The 21157-nt window shown below is 37.9% G+C and overlaps 1 protein-coding gene across 3 annotated transcripts in view; it reads left to right on the top strand.

Annotated features, from left to right (window-relative positions):
• mta3 (metastasis associated 1 family member 3) overlaps positions 1 to 20766 on the top strand; it is a 24182-nt gene extending 3416 nt beyond the window's left edge. The window contains exons 2-20 of one of the 3 annotated variants that reach the window (XM_023949462.1): positions 124 to 191; positions 915 to 1008; positions 4000 to 4126; positions 4287 to 4350; positions 4853 to 4970; positions 5487 to 5589; positions 5969 to 6068; positions 6219 to 6407; positions 8259 to 8333; positions 9626 to 9684; positions 9780 to 9907; positions 10870 to 11027; positions 11964 to 12186; positions 13653 to 13745; positions 13898 to 14059; positions 14461 to 14492; positions 14578 to 14696; positions 16301 to 16421; positions 19513 to 19626. In XM_023949462.1, coding sequence (XP_023805230.1) covers positions 124 to 191; positions 915 to 1008; positions 4000 to 4126; positions 4287 to 4350; positions 4853 to 4970; positions 5487 to 5589; positions 5969 to 6068; positions 6219 to 6407; positions 8259 to 8333; positions 9626 to 9684; positions 9780 to 9907; positions 10870 to 11027; positions 11964 to 12186; positions 13653 to 13745; positions 13898 to 14059; positions 14461 to 14492; positions 14578 to 14696; positions 16301 to 16388 — 2000 coding nt within the window. In that variant the 3' untranslated portion in view covers positions 16389 to 16421; positions 19513 to 19626. Of the gene's footprint in view, positions 1 to 123; positions 192 to 914; positions 1009 to 3999; positions 4127 to 4286; positions 4351 to 4852; positions 4971 to 5486; positions 5590 to 5968; positions 6069 to 6218; positions 6408 to 8258; positions 8334 to 9625; positions 9685 to 9779; positions 9908 to 10869; positions 11028 to 11963; positions 12187 to 13652; positions 13746 to 13897; positions 14060 to 14460; positions 14493 to 14577; positions 14707 to 16300; positions 16422 to 19512 lie in introns of all 3 variants that reach the window. The other 2 variants (XM_023949461.1, XM_023949463.1) reach the window with 2 other exon arrangements.
• Positions 20767 to 21157: the final 391 nt, after the last annotated feature.

Here is a 21157-nt window from a genome sequence, read left to right on the forward strand (position 1 = left end):
TTTACGAGTTTGGAAGAAGTTTCTCAGCTTATTCTAAAATGTAACTTTGACCTTTGTGTTTTAATCAGTGTTTTAGTGATGGCTCATGTTGACATTATCTGTGCTTCATTTGTTTTTTTGCAGATTATGTTTTCTTTGAAAACTCCTCCAGTAACCCCTACCTGATCCGCCGGATAGAGGAACTCAACAAGGTACTGCCCTGTGTTTTCTGTCTTATCTTAGGGTGTTTATGCCTGAGGGTGAATAACTTGGAGTCCTCCCCTACCTGTGTCCTTGTTGCCCTCTTGTTGAGATGGTTTGGGGGCAATCTGTAACCTTTAGCAGTTAGTAATGGTACTTTAAAAATACAGGTTTGTCCTTGACTCCTAAATGTTGTCATTATTGTACACATGAGTGGAATTTTTGTGTTAAATAGGACAGTCTTGAGCTTTTGTAAAGTGTTAAACTTGTTATGCCAAATATTTTTTATTTTTTTATTTTTAAAGAACAAACAAAAAATCTTTAGATTTAAAAACATAGCTACTATATCCTTGTGACCTTTTGCAAATTCAGCTAAAGCCTTGATATTTTTTCCTCTTATTTTCTCTTTGAAATGTGAGAAATGTCATAAAATACTCAAGAGTGAACCTGGAACACACATATAAAGTCAACAGGATATCTATGCAAGCAGTCAGACATTCTTCCCACACATCCAGTGGCTGTGTCAGTCACAGCATTTAATCTGATTGAGACCTTGAGCCTGTAGGGTTAATTATACAGGGCAACAAGAAATCAATCATCTTTTTAGAAAACACTGCTGCTGGCTTGGTCAGCATGTCACAGCAGTGTGGCTTGATGGATATATACAAAGCAGTGGGTTGCAGGAAAGTGATGCCTTTTTTTCCACCTGGATGCTTGGTCTTTTTCTGTTACAGACTGCTAGTGGAAATGTGGAGGCCAAGGTGGTTTGTTTTTACAGAAGGAGAGACATCTCTCACAGCCTCATCCAGCTCGCAGATAAACATGCAAGTAAGTCAAAAACGGAGCTGACATTCCACATTAAAGAGTTAATTGTATCCCATTAATTATGAGCTCCAGCTTAGTCAAGCCGATGCTTCCAGAGGTGTGTCTTGTCAGCACACTCCACGCTGAGCTGAGAGCTTTGAACTTCGTTTACCTATGTCTTATTTGATGCTACGATTTAAACAAGCTTTCAATGGATGAGGAAAATACACTTCCAGAAGAACGTTTGTGTTGTCAAACACAAATTTTCCAAAATGTCTTGTTTTGCTTAAATATTCAGAAGTCTTTTGGCTTAAATGAACAGGCCAAACTCGGCTCCTGATTCCAAACACAATCCATAATCCCCCTCTTCACCAAACTTCACAATATGAAGTCAGTCGGGGACCATTTTCCTGACAAACCCAGATTGATTATTCGGACTGTGTCAGCATCCAATGTTCTGCACTGCACTAGGTAACTCATGGTTGTGATGAATATATATGTGTTATTATTATCATGGTTGTGATGAAGCTTATTCTGCAAAGCTTTCTATGCAATATTTGGTGCTGATATTAATGTCACTTGAAGTTGGGACATGCACAGATAAATTGATAAACACACTCACCCAGGAAGGATCATCTCTGACAATACCTGTGGGATTCTGGAAAATAAAAATAACAATTTTTTTCAGGAAAATAAAAGTGGGGCAGGCAGATTGGTGGTAGTTTGGGTTACCCCATTAAACATTTAACCAAAAAAGACAAATTGGGCAAAACAAACATAGCAGCTACATGTCCGTTCCACTAAACATGTTCTGCTGCGAGCAAACGGAGGAAAAATGCCCATTGATGATGTGCACAAGTTATGCTCATTAGTGTTGGCATTTGTGGCTGTGTTACTGTAAAAGGCTATGTAGAGCAATTCCAAAGGCAATATTGAAAGCGGTCAACAACAGGTTTACATCTCCTGCTCCAACTGGTGTCCATTCCATCCAAGTGGACAGATGAACTCTACTTATAATCAGCGCTGTCTCCACTGAGTAACACCAACCACTCCAGTGTAATCAGGAAATCACTGGCATTTAGTCAAACAGACACACTTAAGGTTAGGCACAAACAACAAATAGTAAAAATGGTAAATTATGTCTACTCATATAGCATTTTTCGATCTTTCTTAAGTATTTAACTCTAAAATCTGAGCTGGGGACAGGAAATAACTGACGCTCTTTGAATTACTGTAATCCTTTGAGCATTGCACAATTAACGCTTGACATTTCTGAAATCAATGTTTTGGATGAGTGAGCAAATATATCTGACAATATAGTGTATGTAATATGCAACATCTGTGTGGATGAGTCATTAGAAAATACCCACTTTGTTTGAACATTTTTAATTACACATTTTTTTACACAGAATCACAATAGAAATAACAACTGCTACTAAAATTTATTACAACAATAAATGCAACTTTGAAATTAAATTATCCAAGTAATGAAAATGTGTTTTAATATTTTTAATGTACTTAATTTTTAATTTATAATTTTGATTTGTTTTGCCCCTCTACAGCAACATGGATTTTAGGGTTGAGGTAAACAAGCAAGCAAAATAAACTAAAAAACTCCCAGCAACACCACCTGCATAACCCATCTCTTTTTCCACTTTAAAACTAGTAGACTGGTATATTTTTCAAAGTAAAATGATACTACATAAGCTATTTGATGGATTTTGATCATGATGTTGTAGTGTTTAGTTTTATAAAGTCATTCAAAATTTCCATTTAGCAACCATCTGTAAAAGCAAAACCACAAACGCAGCATACAAAATAAAGATGGTTAATGTGATTCCATGGACTTTTAAAAAAAGCTTTATTTAATTACTAGCTGATTGGAAAAAGAGGCCCACTGTTGACAAAATACCCAACTTTGGTTAAAAAAATAAAAGGTCACTTGACTTATGTTAGTTAAAAAAAGCAAAATTGCGCTTACCAAAGTAAAATGCAATGTGCAAAGTTTACAAAAACTGAGCTCAAATATCTGTTTTTAAGACTGCTATCTAAGTTGAGGAATTGTTTTAATGTGTTAGTCTTATCCGTTTCTATTGATTTGCTATATTCTTAGCACAATCAAGGTCAGTTGAACCAATATATTCTGTTAAAAGCATTGAGTTGATGCATGTGTCACAATGACTGCTGTCATTCTCTGGTAAATGTGAGTCTACTCTGTCAGTGTTATGAAGGGAAACAAAATATAATTCTTTTTGGTTTACTTTCTGTAGTTTATAATTGAAGCTGTATGTTTGTTATCCAAAAGTGACGTAGTTCCATGTGTTTTAACCCTTGACATTTGAAATCGCTGAAATCACTTTAATTACCGGTAGTTAGAAATTGATTTATTTAAAAAAAAAAGTCCATTGTTTGGAATTAAAAAGACTTTTTAAGATAAATAGTAATTATTATAATAAAACCTTAAATTACAACTTACTGAAAACAGATTATTTTTGCTTTCAAAAATAGCAGGTAATATTTTGAGGTCAAATTGATTCATGAATTTTATAAATCATAGATTTATTTTTAAAGTAAACATCAATTTGAAACGGATATATCAATTCTATCTTTTATCCAAACCTGTACTACTATACTGTAATTCGTGCCTTTATAAAAAAAAAGTGTCATATTTTGATCAATATAAATTTATTAAATTATTTATTAAATTTATTTTCTGTACATTTGCTTTCTATTTCACTAAGTTTTTACTTGCTGAATAAAAACACATTTTCAAAAATGTAGTTTGGGTCTAGTGTTAACCTTTTACAAATAAAACAAATAAGAATCGAGTTAAATTAAATCTCCAAAAAACTTTAATGAGATAAGCGTATTTCTACATAATATTGCCTAATGAAAAAATTATATCTAAGTGGCTTCTGATACTGTTATAATCTGAAATTTGATCTATTTAGTCTCCCCGGAGATAGAGACATGTTGGTGAGTATTACATTTGGTCTTTGTGTTTTTATTCTGCAGAGGAGTTGGAAGAGGAGAAGGAAAACCCAACAGAAACAGAGCTAACGGATAAACAGAAACACCAGCTTCGCCACAGAGAGCTCTTCCTCTCCCGACAGTACGAGAGTTTACCTGCGACTCATATTAGGTACTGCTAAGACGCTCATACACCAAGTGGGGCACGTGACTGCTAACAGGCTGTCCAGATGAATAGTCACTCATTCAAACATGAACACATTGCAAGAACTGCCTACTTCCTTTGTCTGTGTCATACATGCAGCATGCTTCCCTTTCTTCCTCTCCATTAGGGGAAAGTGCAGTGTGGCGTTGTTGAATGAGACTGAATCCGTTCTTTCATACCTTGACAAAGAGGTAAGCCTAAGAGAAGTTGACTATTTTTATTTGTTTTGGGGGTTGCAAAGCAGACTGTCATCGCTGATTGCAAATGAGACCTCGAAGATATTCAGACTTCATATCTTTCTGCTGGATTTCAAATGTGAATAAATTGAGCTGGTGCTTGTTCTGTCACTACACAACCAATAACCCACAACATAAAGAACATATCTCTTCTGTGAAATCCAATGTTACCAGGCTCCTTTCTTATTATCCATATTTTTGACAATCACACCACAGTACAAAGTAATGGATAAAGTAGCAGATGGCTCTCAGTTTTCTGTTTGGCTCCCTGACCTTTATTTTCTGTGTAGTTGGAGCTTATCTCTATTTTAACAAACAAAGTGGATTTATTTCCTGCAGAAGAGACAGAAGATTTATTAGTTCTCATAAAAATGCAGCAACTTTCATTATTTAGATTCTGTCTTTGTTTTATTAAAATGTGTATATTTTTGTCTTAATTATTATTATATTTTTGTAGGATACCTTCTTCTACTCGCTTGTGTACGACCCCACACAGAAGACTCTGCTGGCTGACAAAGGAGAGATCCGAGTTGGACCGCGTTTTCAGGCAGATGTACCTGAAATGTTACAAGAGGGTACATAAAACATTGTGTTGTTGATGCAACAATGCTTTTCGTATTATACATCTTTAAAAAAATATATATATTTACGTGTCTGGAAACTTTAAATTCCCACTCCGATCATCTTTTGATCTATTGTAGAACCGTTCCTAGGGCCTTTTAATTACAAGTTGCAAGATTTGAGCTGAAATGAAAAAAAGCTGTGTTTTCTAGAACATAGTTTCAGCAGAGCGGCAGGAGTTCATTAGAAATTCACCTCTGAGCTGTGGGTGGGACCGTTCACATGGAGCAATGGTCCAGCCCACTATTATTTGAGTTAAAAAACACTCAAATGCAATTTTAAGCTTTATTTTCTTAATATATGACTTCTTTTAGAAAAAAATTCTCACAAGAACTTTTTAAAAACACAATTTTCATCAGAGTGGTTCCTAAAGATGGCAGTTTTTTAGTCATGAACAGAAGATCTGTAAATGATTATTGCTGTATGTTTTTCACACTATTTTTGAAGTTACTGTTTTCTTTTGTTTGTAGGTGAGGCTGATGAGAGGGACCAGTCTAAACTAGAAGAGAAGCTCTGGGATCCAGAGTGTCCTCTCACTAACAAACAGATAGACCAGTTCTTAGTGGTGGCACGGTAGGTCACTTCTCAGTTTGGTCTTCTGCACCTGCAATTTCCTGACAGCACAATGTTGTAAAACTCTAATCACCTAGAGATGGACTAAATGCATATTATCCTGGTTGATTATTTTACCCTGGAACAAAGCTTTTTATTTTTAACCACACTATTTTTACTTAATAAAAAATAAGATTAAAATGAACAATTTCCTATGCAGGGAGTTATGGACTTTGTTTTAAAAGATAACATGTTCTTCTGCAATTAACTTTGAACTAGTATTTTTGTCTTTGCAGCTAGTTTTGCTACAAAAAACATCTTTTTTTAAGGATGAGCTGAGTCTGCTGATTTAAAAAATACAATATTAGTTCATATTTTAATTTTTTTTGCTTCTTTTCAGAGCGGTTGGTACTTTTGCCCGAGCATTAGACTGCAGCAGCTCAGTCAGACAGCCGAGCCTCCACATGAGTGCAGCTGCAGCCTCGCGAGACATCACACTGGTGAGCTCGACCCACTCTCTCTCTCTTTCGATCTCTCTCTCTCGCTCTCTCTCTCTCTCTCTCTCTCTCTCTTTGCAGCCTCTTCCTTGGATTTCCAGGAAAAGGTTTTAACCCCTCTCTCTCTCTCTCTCTTTTGTGTGCCGGTAACAGTTCCACGCGATGGACACCCTGCATCGCCATAATTACGATCTGTCCAGTGCGCTGAGCGTCCTGGTCCCAGCGGGTGGTCCAGTACTATGCAGGGATGAGATGGAGGAGTGGAGTGCCTCAGAAGCAGCCATGTTTGAAGAGGCATTAGAGAAATATGGGAAAGACTTCAACGACATCCGACAAGATTTTGTGAGTTTGTGTCCCCGATAAAACTTTGAAGTGTCATTCATGTTCAAATTGATTTTAAAAGGTAATCTCTATTTTGATTTTCTTCTATGACTAAAAGTTTACTTTACTTTAGATTGAAGGAAAAGTGAAAAAGATCATTTGTGCTTAATGGTACTTATATATTAATTAATATTATCTAGATCAGGGGTCGGCAACCTTTACCACTCAAAGAGCCATTTGGATCAGTTTCCCACAGAAATGAAAACACAGGGAGCCGCCACACCCTGTGGAAATCCCGGTGTTACCAGTAAATGGCATCGTTTCACTTGTTTTTTAAGGTTCATGAAGAGATGTTGATTCTTTTTGTATCCTCTGTCAAATTTAATGGGTTCCGATGAGAACTATTTCCCGAGAGGCCACAAAACGAGCAAATATGTCCTAATTAACTAGCAGCTAATCCGCTTCTCCAATAGTCAACAAACAACTTTTTCCGCATCTGCATCAGGATGTTTTTGAGCAAAAGCTGCGTGTTTATTCTGGGATGTCTCGCCACATTTGACACTTAGTTGTTTGTTAATTCCTTATTACATAATAATCATTCAGGTAAAGTCGTTGAAAGCAAACAAATCTGCCCAGGTCCCATTAAACGTAGCGTTTTCTTCAGGAACTTCAACTTTCTCTAAATTCTCCATCGTTGTCTTACCTGGGTCAGAAGATTGTTGGAATTACACGCCGGCGAGAGCCGTGGCGGTGACGCAGGTCGATAGTCACATAGAACTTCTTTTTTTTGTTTTGTTTTTTAAAATGATTTTTTATGAACCTTTCCTGTTTACTGCTCGCCGACTGTAGTCCTCAGCACCGGGGAGCCGCTCCAGGGACGAGCAGCTCGCCTGGTTATTCACTTTTCGCCTGGTTGTTCATTTCTCATTCAACAAGTTTTTTTAGAAGAACTTTCCATCCCATAAGAGACTCTGCTCCAAGGTTACAGCTGCAGACACGCCCCTTCTGCGCGTTCATGCTCCTGTCCCTCCTGCTGACTCGCACGTCCTGAGGGTGTTAAAGGCACCACGACAATCTTAGAACATAGTTATTTTACAAAACCACGAGAGCCGCAGCACAAGGGTGAAAGAGCCGCATGCGATAAAGAACCAAAGTTGAGCTTTTATTTGCTACTTGAACATTGATCCTCTTTTAATTCCTAAGATGAGACTTCTTTGTCTTCAGTTATCCTCAATTTTATCTTTTTTAATAAAACCCTGTCTTGTCCGGTAAAAAGAAACGTATAACCTCTAAAAAAAATCTATATTTTTTATTATTTCTTTAATGTTTTTATTGCAGAAAAACACTGTCTTGTCTCCCATGTCTTGTTTATTTAAGAGCTAGACATTTCAGCAGAACTCTGAAAATAAGGACATTTTCCATCCTAGACATTTTGTCTTCTTGTAGAACTATCATTAGAACATAAACACTGTATGTAAACTTTTTTTAGTTAAAAAAAATTATCTGTAATTTTACAAAGATAAAATTCAACATTCGGTTTGGTCATCTGGACGTCCATTGAGTTAATGTCTTCATTTTCTATTGACCTCTCCTTTCTACCAATTGCGCTTGAATAAAGCCAGGATCTAGGTGTATGAGGCAGCAGGTGCTCATGAATACTTATTAAATGTGTGAATCACGGCTGTTTTCATCATTGGCCAGAACTGGAAAAAAAAGCAGTCGATCCTCAGGCTCTGTGGGTCACGATCTCCCTCATTAATACATATGCATGACTTCACACCCGCATGGCAAGAGCATGAGATATTAATATAATGAATTTTTTCTCTGTCGCTCCATCTCCACCCTCCTGCCACATTGTGCTCTTTCTTGTAGCTGCCATGGAAGTCTCTGACCAGTATCATAGAGTACTACTACATGTGGAAGACTACAGACAGATATGTGCAACAGGTGAGATTATTGCAGATTTTCTGAGGGTCCCAAAAATGATTAAATCTTAAATATAGTTTAAATCCATTATGTTACCACTAAATTGCCTTTTACCATTTTTAGATATTTGGATATAAGCAAAGAAATCAAAGTATTTTTAAGGGATATTTCTGTTTTTTCTGTATTCAGATGCTTTAACATTTTTATACTAAACCGGTACTTTTGAAACTGTTCTTGTGCCTAAATGCTGCTTAAACAGGTGCTTCCAAAATAGCAAAAATAAAAATGCACCATTTTTTCCCAAAAACATTTAAGTGGGATGAAGCAGCGCCAGAAGAAGAGGTGAAGAAGAGCGTTTGCATGTGCCTCATTTTTTTTCTGACAGTCTGCACTGCAGCGCTGCATCTCTGTTTTTACACACGCTGAAGTAAACACCGATTTCACTGCTCATCATAGCAGTGTCAGTCTTTTCTTTATAGTGTTGTGTAAGTCACTTATTCAGCAGGTTGCTGAATTCAAATCTTTTTCCATGAAGGACAGCATATAGACTGAAGCTCCGCCCACCCTAGCTGGCACACCCTTTCTAATATGAGCCCGCCCATAATCGCTGGAAAGGTAAAATGATTGGCCAGCAAATCTGAATAGCGACTGACATGTCAAAAAACAAAACACTGAAGCAAAGCACTGAAATCCAGGTTTTAATACAGTACTGGTAGTAGTCTATACATCAGTATCAGTACTTAGCATGGACTTGCTGTACCCATCCCTTGTAAACAGCATAGGGTTAAAAAATGATTGACTTTTGCTCTTCTGTAAACCACTTTTTTAAATCCGAGTGTAAAATGAGTTTCTGATGTTTACTTTTTTATTCTTATCAAATTATAAAATCACAGACAAGAAAAAGGTTCTATAAAAAGTGCACCATGTCCAACTTGAGCAGCTGATTCCTTCAAAAGCTCAGAGGAGGGTCTAATGGTAGGGATGGCCAGTTTAGCTTAGTCTGTTTAGTTTAGTTTATGACTTCATGTTCATTATAATTTCATGTTCTTATACAATTACTGGTATGAAGCCCATTGAGAGGATTATTGTTGTAATATCGGGCTATAAAAATAAAATTGAATTGAACTGAAAAGCTTCTCTTTCTCTAGATTTAAAAACTCAGTATTCAGGAAATCTTGGCTTCATTATATAAAGTTTTAAACATAATCATGACAACAGTTTGTTATGTTACCTATAAATCATTGTGGAAAAAATATGCTAAAGAACATTGTTTTCTTCATTTTAATAAAGTTGTTGTTTTTCTCTTTGAGCAGAAGAGACTGAAGGCAGCTGAAGCGGAAAGCAAACTGAAGCAGGTTTATATTCCAACATAGTAAGTCTCATTATATTAGAAAGCATTTCTGTTGCACTTGATCATTTTGTCTGGTCATTTAGTGTTCCTCTTTGTACGTATTTTCTTTGTGGCAGCAACAAACCCAACCCAAACCAGATCTCTGTGACGAATGGGAAGATGGCGACGGTAAATGGAGCGGGCCCCGGGGCCTTCCATGCAGCAGCAGGAGGAGGAGGGGGCAGGGCCTGTGAGAGCTGCTACAGTAAGTTCTGCATCAGCAGGCAGATGTGAATTTCAAATCTCCTTTTTATTACAGCTGGAAAAAATGCTTGCCCTTTTTTCTGTATTAAGATGTGACTGGAGAGTAGAAAAGTGTTTACTTTCACCTCGATCTAATTTATGAATTAAAAGAAAAACAGTGGTCGGCTTCCTCCTGTTGTTGAGCCGATAATGAAAGATTGCTTTCATTTTGACTTTTTAATTTTAAACTGAACCTTTACTCTCCATATTATATAACTCATTATATTCATTCATTTTAGCCTTTAAACTTTACATCTTATATTGACTTCAAGGAACAGGAATTATTATAATTTAAAAATAATTTTCTTAAATTTCTCAAATAACTTTTGTTTTTAAATTATTTCTGCTTAAGACCTGAATCTGCAAAAAGAAGTTACTGGTTGGAGGTTCATCAGTTTCAGCAGAACTTCATTTCATATTCTTTGTTTGGTCTGATTCACATTTCAGAATTTGTCCGGTATTCATCTTACAGAAAAACAAATGAGTTTAGCTGCAAATACCGAATTTCTGACATTGTTTGAGGATGAAATGAAATCTTTTTTTGTTCGTTTGTGTTGTTTTTGTTTCTTTTTCTCTATCCTAAATTAGATGCACAAGTACGGTTTGATTAAAAATCTGTGTTTTGTTACTTGAAGTCCAATTGTGAGCAGAAAAAACTTCAACACAAAAACAGAAAGAAATCTAAACAAGAAGCAATCCTTGTGTTTGCTCTTATTTCTTGTTCTTGTAGCCGTGTGGACAGAGTTTAGGCTGTTTGTTTGCTGACAGTCGATAGTGATCATGCAGTGCTAGTCCTTCCGGAGATCAATGTATTTAGGGATGGATGAACACAGCCGGAAGGAGATCAATGATCTGAGTGTCTCGAGACCAGTTTGCTTTTGCAATTCAGCCAGCAAACGCAAATGTGTTTTTGTCCTTAAACAGCCATGCAGTCAGCTCAGTGGTACTCCTGGGGCCCTCCGAACATGCAGTGCCGCCTGTGCGTTTCCTGCTGGATGTACTGGAAGAAGTACGGGGGGCTGAAGATGCCCAGCAGAGCCGAAGGTCCAGAGGAGAGAACCTCGCCCAGTCCAGCAAGCAATGTGAGCTCGACAAAACAAAAAGTTTAAATGACGATTAGTGAATCTCTTTAACTGTATCTGAACACTGATAAAACTCTGCATCTCGAGAGTTTGCACTGAAAAGCTGTGCCAAGGCTGCAGATATGGTCAGACAAAAAAAAAAAAAAAAAAGCACTGATGAAAAACGTAAACTGTCCACCTTTGCTGTTTGATAAAAATCTGAGTTGTATGTAGAGGTTAAAAAATTATTCCATTTTCTTTTACAGGAAAACCCAGTCATTAGATACTTGGGGCTCTTACCTAATTCAAACTGACAAGATCAGTGTCAACAAAGAATATTTCAAAACTGTTATGACAATAATAGACAGTAATAGACTTTTTAAATCCTGGTTTTATTTCAAACACCCTAAAAAAAAGACTTTGTAACCCTTTAAAGTCACACTCAAGATCATTTTTGATCGTACAAATGTACCCAGTGGTCTTTAAATTATGATTATGCTGGTTTTAGCCAAAATCCAAAAAACTGACGTTTTCTTGGACATAGTTTCTGCAGAGCAGCAGGGGTTCATTAGAAATTTGCCTCCGAGTTGTGGCCATCAGCGTTGGCGATTTGCAACCCCCTACCCCCTTTCCTTTCACCGTTTGCTAAGAGCCTGTAGCCCACCCAATGTATTTTCCGGTCATTTAAAGAGCGTCAACCCTGGAGCTACTGTTCCGGTGTTTCAGGACTTAACTTTGTGTATTAAACTCAAATAATTTCGGTTGTTTGTTAGAATGATACGTTTTCTCCTTCTGACACAGCGGCACCAGAATCTTCTGTCAGATTAAGCAATTTATTCCTTATCTTCAGCAGGGTTTATTTGTTTTGTGCTTATTTTGAAGATTTCCTAATTTAAATGCAAAAAGGAAACCATCTCAAATGTAAAAATGACTTTTTTTCCTGCTTGATTGCCTCAGGAGTCCCGCCCGAGGGGTCACACCGCTCGTCAGTCCAACCACATGGTTCCGATGCGAAACAGCGGCAGCCCCAAATCCTCCATGAAGACCAAGCAGGCTTTCCTGCTGCAGGCCACGCGCCTCACCAAGCTGGCTCGGCACATGTGCCGTGACATCATCAAGCTGCGCCGTGCTGCGCGCCGCCCATTTGTCCCCATTAACTGTGGGGCCATAAAGGCAGAGTGTAAGAGCTCTTTCAATTCCTCCTAACTCCTGCCACATGGCCACACACACATCTGCAGACAACTCAGCACACACACATGACCCCTATTCACCCCTCCCTGCCCTGACTGCCCTCTCATCAACCCCCATCTCTGTCCCCTCCCTTTCCGTCTGTCTCTCTTTCTGTTTTTATTATTATTGTTATTATTATTATTTTGTATTCTCCCACCCCGTTTCCAATAAAGACTGCCTGTCCTCATAACTATGAGTTTGATCATCCTTTCATTTGTGTTTTTGTTTGCTTTATTTTTCAGTCTGTGATGGTTATTGCAGATGTGAACTAGAAACTGTTTCTGAAACCAAACACAAAGATTTAGTGGCTGAAAACTACTGAAGACCTCCTACAAAGATATTTTTAAAAAAATGCACATCCGTAACCTGAAGCTCCTCCTGTTAATAACTAGAAGATTGCAATAGCTTCCACCTGGAGTCATATTATGTCTGAGCCATATATCTGCTGAAAGCAGAATGTATTTTACTAAGAGAAACTATTTTGCCGGGTCCATTTTGGAAGCATAATACGAACTGTCCGAATTTAGTAAAGTGTCTCGCCAAAAAAAGATGAATACAACAACTGAACCTCTTCTGACTGTGTTTGCATCTCCATTTTTGTCTCCATTTGTTTGTGTCCATTCTATTGAGTGTCTTATGACTTTATTAGATAAAATTATTCCTCTTTGACATGAAAGTTATTTGGCAAATAACTCATTTAACTTGCCCATTGTAGCTTATTTATAAAAGAATGACGTCCTCTACACCAAGATGCACCTTCACCATTCATTCATGCCCCGTCTTCTGCTCTTCAAATAATAATGAGGCCTCATGCTTCTGCCTAGTCTGTGCTTATAGATCCCAGGGACAGGATTTGTCATTCAGACTCGTCTTGCTCTATAGTCCCTCCCCCCCCAAACATCCTTCATTTTCATATGATAAAGCTCATCTTCTACCTCTTATTTGCTCTTTCATTGGTGTGTGAATGTGTGAGTAGAGCTCCAATAAAGTCGCACCTGAAAGCATCCTTTCCGAGTCCTTGTGCTTCATGTGTCTGTGTTATCTGTCCATCAACTCCACTGCACTCCGAGGAAGCACGCCAGCATCCCAAACCCTCCTTCTCCTACCAGCATGGAATCATAATTCTCATATTTGATGTGCTTGCGTTACATGTTTAACTGTGCATGTAGGCATGTACTGAACTCCTTTTGCATGAGGGGGTAGGTGGCGTCTTCTTTTGGTACCCTTAAAATCAAGATCAATCCTTAATAATCTACTCATCTCAGCTGATTTGTGCATCTGATACATCGTATTGGACAATAAAGTTAATTCTGTTGTGTATTTGTTTAACTCAGATCTTCCTCCTGGGGAAATCAACAAAGAATTAGTCCAGTAATGACTGACACAAACGTGTGTGTGTGTGTGTGTTTGGTTTAGACATGTTAAGGGTGTCCGAAGGGCAGGGGACTCGCCTACCCAAAACCAGAGCCGCCCAAAGGAGCACTCTGACCAGTGTTCTGCAGTTTCTAGGTAAAAAAACAACAAAAACAACATGCAGCCCTGAGTTTCAATCACAACCGGGTTCATTTGACGCATTCTATATGAGCATCACTTCACCATCAATTATTCAGATGGGCCTATAGGGGCTAGTTCATGCAGCTCCAGTGTGGTGTCTCTTCCAGAGTCTCGTCCTGCATCCCACGCCCCTCGCTCCCACCGCACCCCAGGCCTCCAGACGCCTCCCCCTCGTCGCCTCCTGTCCTCTCTTCCGCACGGGCCTCACGGCATGCTGGGAAAACGCAGCTACCATCACCACAGTAGGGCGGAGCCAGAGAGGCGCTCAGGTACATCCAAGACCTCAAGAAGAGAGATCTACTCATATACAAAAGTAAAAATGGTTTCCATAGCAATATAACAAAAAGATCTACAAAATTGAAAAATATATTAGATTATAACCAATATTACTTAACCTTGGGGACAAACAGGCTTTTATGTTATTATATTAATTATTCTTTTGTCAGACAAAACCAAATTAGTGAAAATTGACTAGTTAATGCTGTTTTTTGAGATAAAAAATACAGCCCATGAATTATCTTTTATTAAAAACTGCACTATTGAAATGAAAGCAATGTAAAATCGCATCTTTTCTTTTAATTAAATAAAATGAACAAACTAATCAAATTTCCCAGGAGAGTTTCATGTGTTTCGCACCAGCTACTCATTGCTTTGCCATGTTTTTTTCCAGAGAACCCCGGTTCAACAGGTGGAGCTCTCATGGTAGGTGGACCTTTTAAGGAAATCCACCACAAGGTTTTGCTTCTTGTGCTAAAACATAACATTCTTTTATTTTCCATTTTGGCAGCACAATGGCCGCAGCAGCAGCTCTGGAAACACACGGGGTGGAGTGATGATCCGCAAGAGACGCCCAAACTGGATCGATGCCCCTGATGACAGCTTTTTCCTCGTCACCCGGGAGACCAGGTAAGGAAAGGTGACCCCTTTATTGACCTCTGATTGACTGTCTCTGAGCGTGAAGATAGAGCAAATGATGTTGAGTGTTTGGTGAAGACAGACAGGCTGTGACTCAAAAGGGCGGTTATTTTTACCCTGCGGTGACACCAGGCAGCAAACAAATGGAAAATTCACCGTAAAACATCCCTGACAGGTCAGGCAGATGGAACAATAAAAACAAAAACCACAAAAATGTGGATGTTAATTTAAATTTAGTCACTTTACAGTAATTTTTTTTACTGTTTTATTTTTTTTTACCGCACTCTGACAAACTAAACTAAAGAAAAGAACAAATCAATAGAATCAAAAGCTCCTGAAATCTGTTCTAATGCTTTCAATGTAGACAAAATAGGTATAAATTGCAAATAAAATGGATGGTTATAGATGGTCACATGTCAAACTGTCCTCAGGCAGAGCTGTGTGAACATATAATCTAATTTGTTGATCCTAAGGGATATTGAATCCATTTTTCCACTTGTCATCTGACACAGAGAAATAATAGAAATAATCATCTTTTATTTTTTCTAAATTTCATCCTAAACTCAGTGCTCCATGACAACGACATGTGGAAATTCCAGTGTTAGTTTGTAGCCCTCTCATCTCTGTCACAGTCATCCCACGACACACGCCGCAGACCACTTCCAACCCTCTTCAGGGCAATCACATTAACCACTTAGGAGACTGAAAGTCTACACCGCTTCATGCCATTAGAGCAACTCAAATTGCATCATGGTCACCACTCAAGCAGCTGAAATCAGAGTGTGATTATGAGTATGTTAGCATTTGACATGAGCTTTTAGTTCAAAGCAACACTCTGCTTTTTTTTGTGCCCTCTAATCTCTGTCAGGGGGACTGTGAGGATGTTTTTTATGACTCAGATGGAGTCAGACGGAAATGTAATTCCTAACAGGGGATTTGGCCAAAAATTTGTCTAAAGGGTTTCTTGTTAATGCAGAAATCTTACCAAATTAACTGAGGATACCTCAATTGTCCTTTTAATTTATTATTATTATTATTAAGGTGAAGACTCAAATTTCCTACAGTTTCAAACTGTTCAGCTTTGCAAACTTGGATAAAAACAATAAAATGCTGTGTTGAATAAGTTTACCGTCCCTAAACACGCACAGATATGCCTTATGCATGTGTGTGTGAGTACAAATCTAAGTTTGCAGCATTGGTTTGTGTGAAAGAAAGATGTTCGTCCATTAAGCTTCTTCCCAAATGAGCCGTGGCACCCGGCTCTCGCAGCCGCCCTCGGACCACCAGAGCTAAAATTAGAGAAGCGAGCTGGTGCAGATGGGCACCGCTGGGCTCTGAGTGGAAATATCATTACAGCATTAACCATGATTGCACTCGCATGGATCACTCAGCGGTGATCAGAACAGCTTTATGTGTGACTGAGACAGCATCAATCTCCAGTCTGTACCCTTCGTTATATCATACTGTCATTCAGCCTTCCAGTGAGACAATGACTGTCTCTCTGAATAAAAAATTTAGCTCTGATGTTAATGAGGGATGAATGGAAGATTCATTCTCTCTCCTTCTCGGTTTTTATCCCTCTCTTTTTCTCTCAGTGTGATGGAGGACACAGTGCGTTTCAGAGCAAAGAGAGCGGGTGGGATATCACTCCCACTTAATCAGGGAGGAGAGGGAGACGGATAGAAACGGAAATGGAGATGACAAATCTAATCCTAAGTAAGACCTATGTGTGACAGTGTCATTAAAACAATTCAAACTCCAAACCCAGAAAACACCAGAAGAAGAACATGTAAATTGATTTATATTTTTCTCTGAAATGTCATCATCACTGAAGCAGGCGACATTCATTATCCAGGAGCTACACACACCTGCAGAAAAAGCTCATTTAAACAGACGTTGGAACATGCTTTAAGAATATTTGATGTAAAACTAATCAAAAAGACAGTTTTGATTCAGTCATCAAAATTAATTTAATGTATGTTGCAAGTCTGGATTTTTTCCATCCATCCATCCATCCATCCATTTTGATAACTTTTTTTTATTTTTAGTGATGAAAAAAATGTATATAATAAGCAGAAGTGTAACAATGAATGACAATATGCAAAAATTAAAAAGGACTTTGGTGGAAGTAAAACCACTTAAAGAGTCCAAGCCCCTTTTTTCCGTTCAGTTCAAACTTTAATTTATAAAAATGTTTAGAGAATTACAATACATAAACATACACTGATAACAATCGATTATGGTCAAATGAAAAAGATACACAGTCTATATCATTGAATCTTATTGAGACTTTGAATGCTCTTTGGCAATTGTTTAGTTTTTTTTAATGTAGAACATGATTTAAGGCATTTTAATGTTTTTTATTGCCTGCAGAGTAATTATTAACGTTTTGCAACTATTTGTATCTATTTTAGTATTTTAAGAGTTAACACTGTGCTGCTATTTGCAAATTTCCCACCACTTCACTGATTTAACGCATCCGTTAGCATTTGCATTTTTAATGACTATTGCTAGTTTAATTTCTCTTCTTAGTCGGAGTTATTCATTCTTTGAGACATTTTACTCTTTGATGACATGCCGCCTTTCATTAACCACTGTTGTTTGATTTTTAAACCAATTTTGTCTTTAACCTTAAAGCTTAGCAAATCTCCAGATATTCAGGTAGTTCTCTGAAAACTATTTTAAATTTTGTTTAGCTAACTTTATATTGAATTTACCAAGAAATTCAGATCACCTTTTTTATCTTTGTTGTGTAATATTCATTGACTTCCTTCAGATTAGCTAATTTTGCACATAGCCGTTAATCTGACCAGATATTCTATATTTTCAATTTTAGTTTATTTCCCAAATTAATTGTATTTAGCTTTCAGTAGTAAATTTAGAATTAGCTTTTCCATTGCTTAGCTTTTTATGGCGTCTGTCTTACTATTTCCAGTACTTTGAGTTTAAGGAGCTATGTGGATTTTAGCACAGCATTTCTGCAGAAAAAGATGCATCCCCCAAAAGCTATGATATATGAGTTTTACCAAAATCTGTTTTGTTGAGGACCTTTTCAAACGAAATACTGTTTGTACTCAGGAAATACAGAGATTATGCAAAACTTTAAATTACGAATTACGAAATAAAATCAGTTGACCTATTTAGCTGTTTCATTTGTCCTTTTAATTTTTTCCATATTTCTTTATACTTGGAGACTTGAACTGCTAAATCAGGCCAACAGTCGACTATATATTGGAAAGGAGAAAATGTGTGTTTGATCCAGGTGTGTGCATTTTTTCATGCACAATTCCTTTCTTTTAATGCAATATTTGTTTTTTTAGTATTTCTGTTTATGTGATCATATTAAACACTGCTCAGATTTTATTTTTATTTTCTGCAGACACAAAAATATTTCAATCTGAACAGTCTGAATTTATGAGATTCAATAAACCAGAGAGTTTTGAGAGGAAATTCACATATTTTCTGCCTTCATTTGCTGAAAACACACAAAAGAATGTATGTGAGGCTCTACAATTGACTAAATCTGGTTCCACTTTTTGTCCTGCTGGAACTGGAAGTGTGAGCACATATTGCTTTGTGATCATCTGTGAGTACACTGTACTTGGCAGATGTCTGTGGACATGCTTGATTGTTGTATGCAGATTCTGAGCACATTCAGAGGCCTCGCACATGCAGGCACATAATTAATCCTGCATCAGCAGGGATCCTTTCTCAGTCCAGGGTACGGCAAAAAAATAAAAAAGAAGAAGTGCTTGAGGAGTTTTAAATGCCGAATTGTTAGTAGTAAACCGTGAAATATCATCGGTATATGTTGGTCACACACCGCACACAGCTAAATAGAATTCCCCCTAGCCTCACATCTAATGGCCGTGTGAGCCATGCTCTTTGGTTAACTGGACTTGGGCTGTTAAAGCTTTTTTTTACGGCTCACAGCAGTCTCATAACTTTACAAACCTAAGATAGTACATATGTACACCCACTCATGTCTCACACGTTCTATAAATGTTTACTTTTGTTTAAGTGAATCGGAAAGTTTGCCTAATTTGAAGTCCTCAAGCTGAAATTTAGTGTTTGCATTGAGACATTTGAGTTTATTGTTTCATCACACCTATGACTAATTATTTTGGAAGTGAGGAGGCGTCCAAAGCTACGAGCATTTGACTTCAAGAAAGCAATAAACGCGTGTTTTTAAACGCACTTATAGTCCACGGTGTTTACACTAGACAAGCAGGGAAGGGCTTCTTTTTTCTTTTTTTATTGTTCACTAGTACCTCTCTACCACCTACTGTTGGAAGAGGTTTGGTGCGAAATGTTGAAGCGGTGCAAATTTCATGAATCTTGCTCCAGGCTTTTTCTCTACAGCTCTATTCCGACACATGAAATACTTGGTGTCAGATAATTCCTCAAACCGCAATTATAAATTTCTCCTTCATGATTGATTTTCAAATATTTAGCACTTCTGCGACTTAGAATGGACACCATCCATATGTCACTACCAAATCTGAGTCCCTCATTGGTCAAAGTTCAGCCCAGTTCTGCATGTTGAGCCAAAAAGTTATGAAAAACACATTTAGATAGACTTCAATGGAAGTGACCGCTTTAAGAGAGCTTAAAAAGGGTTTTTTAACATAAAAACTGAACTAAAGTCATGGAGTACAAGAAAAATAACCAGAAAATCTAATTATTCAATATAAAACGCAGATTTAATTTCCAAAGCTTCTAAAAAGCTTCCAAATTTGATAAATGTATTACAATTATTGAATGTTCATCTTCAGTAATGTCTCCATTTGTGTCTGCATTTCTGCAGGAGGGCTCGAAGGCTGCTGTCGCGCTCTCAGCTGAGGCACGCTTGTCGGCAACCCTGCGAGCAAATAATGCTGCGCAGAGTCTCCCAGGGCCCGCCTCAGGGGCTGGTCCTCACCCCTCACCCTCACCCCAGTCTGAGGATGCGTGGCCCCATCGTTATCCATGACTGATTGAAACTCTCAGACCTTCACACCCCACCTGTATCAAATTCTAACCTCTAACCCCTCTGTTTATTTCTACAAGTCCTCAGTTTATGATCATGTAAATATATTCATAACTTGTTTGGTAACAGAAGGATGTGACATTGACTGTGACTGAAAGAGTTGAACCTCTGAGAATTTGCTTGTACATAGTGTACCTGTGTGTGCGAGCCAGAGTGTGTATGTGTGTGGTCATGCCAACGACGCGAGGTTTAAGCCATTCTTAGTTTTCATGGTCGGACATAGCAGCCAATCTTTTTGTGATCTTTGTGTTGGTGATGAATAGTTGTGCGCAGTCATCACTTTGTACAGTTCTTTTGTTGGGGGGGGGGGGGGGGTCTTGGCTATGATCGGGTGGGAGAGGGGTAGGACTCCATTAGTGGGAACCACATCTTCAAACTCTCAAGAAAACTCAAGCCCAGTCAGTGTTGAAGAGTGATGACCTGAACTCTTAATCCATCAAAGCTTCTTGACTCAAAATGTTGTTATTAATGGCAGCTCTGCGGGTCTGAAAATAGAAAAAAAATATAGAAAACAAAACCTGAAGGCAGCTTACATCTAACAAAGCAAAAGTCTCTCACGTGTACCAGTGTATATCTCATTAGGCTACATCACTGTAGATTCTTCTCATCCAGTTTCTATGGCTACCCAGCCCTGACATGAGTAACAAAGCATTTCCCTTGCAGAAGAAAGGGGGGCATGGATCTATTATGTTTCCCTACAGACTCTGAACTCCCTTCAACTTTTAGAGGCCAAAAAAGGTGCAAACTTTAATCAACAGTGTTTCAAACCACCTTGAAGCATCTCTTGTCTTCATTGGATTTCTACCTTGAAAGTTTATACTTTTTCCTCTGCTATGATGCCTGTAATTGTTGGTCAACTCACCCAGTCTTGAGGTGTGTTTGCAGTTTTTAAACCAGGTATTGCCATGCATGTCTCCGACCGATAGGTCACATGACTTCTTCTCTTTTCATTCAGAATGTTTATGTTAGTGTTTCCTTGTGTGTCATGTGTTGAATATGAGCAGAATAATTAAAAAAAAGCAACCAACCAGGTTATGTTTCTATTTTCTGACATCGTACCCCTTCTGCCAGCCTCCCACTCTGTATCTTCTGTGTCTGAGGTCTTTACTTGTGCAGGTCTTTCAGGGAGACTGGGACACATGGCAGGTATGTTTATGGACATAATAAGACTCTGTAAAGAGGAACGTTTTCAGAATATTATTCAGTGTGTGCACTTTTAGGTGAGTTTTTTTTCCATCACCATTTGATTTCACCTTACACATGGGAAAGTTTTATTGTTTTTAGCAGCACCATAGGAAGTATGTGCTGAAAAGATTGCTCAAAAAGATAGTTTAAACTAGGATCAGATTGCAAAAATACAAGTAATTCCTATTTTTACAATCAAATATATTTACCGGTATACATACATACATATATTAGGGAC

The sequence above is a fragment of the Oryzias latipes genome, chromosome 19 (assembly GCF_002234675.1).
Source record: "Oryzias latipes chromosome 19, ASM223467v1".
In the NCBI taxonomy this organism is placed as follows: Eukaryota; Metazoa; Chordata; class Actinopteri; order Beloniformes; family Adrianichthyidae; genus Oryzias; species Oryzias latipes.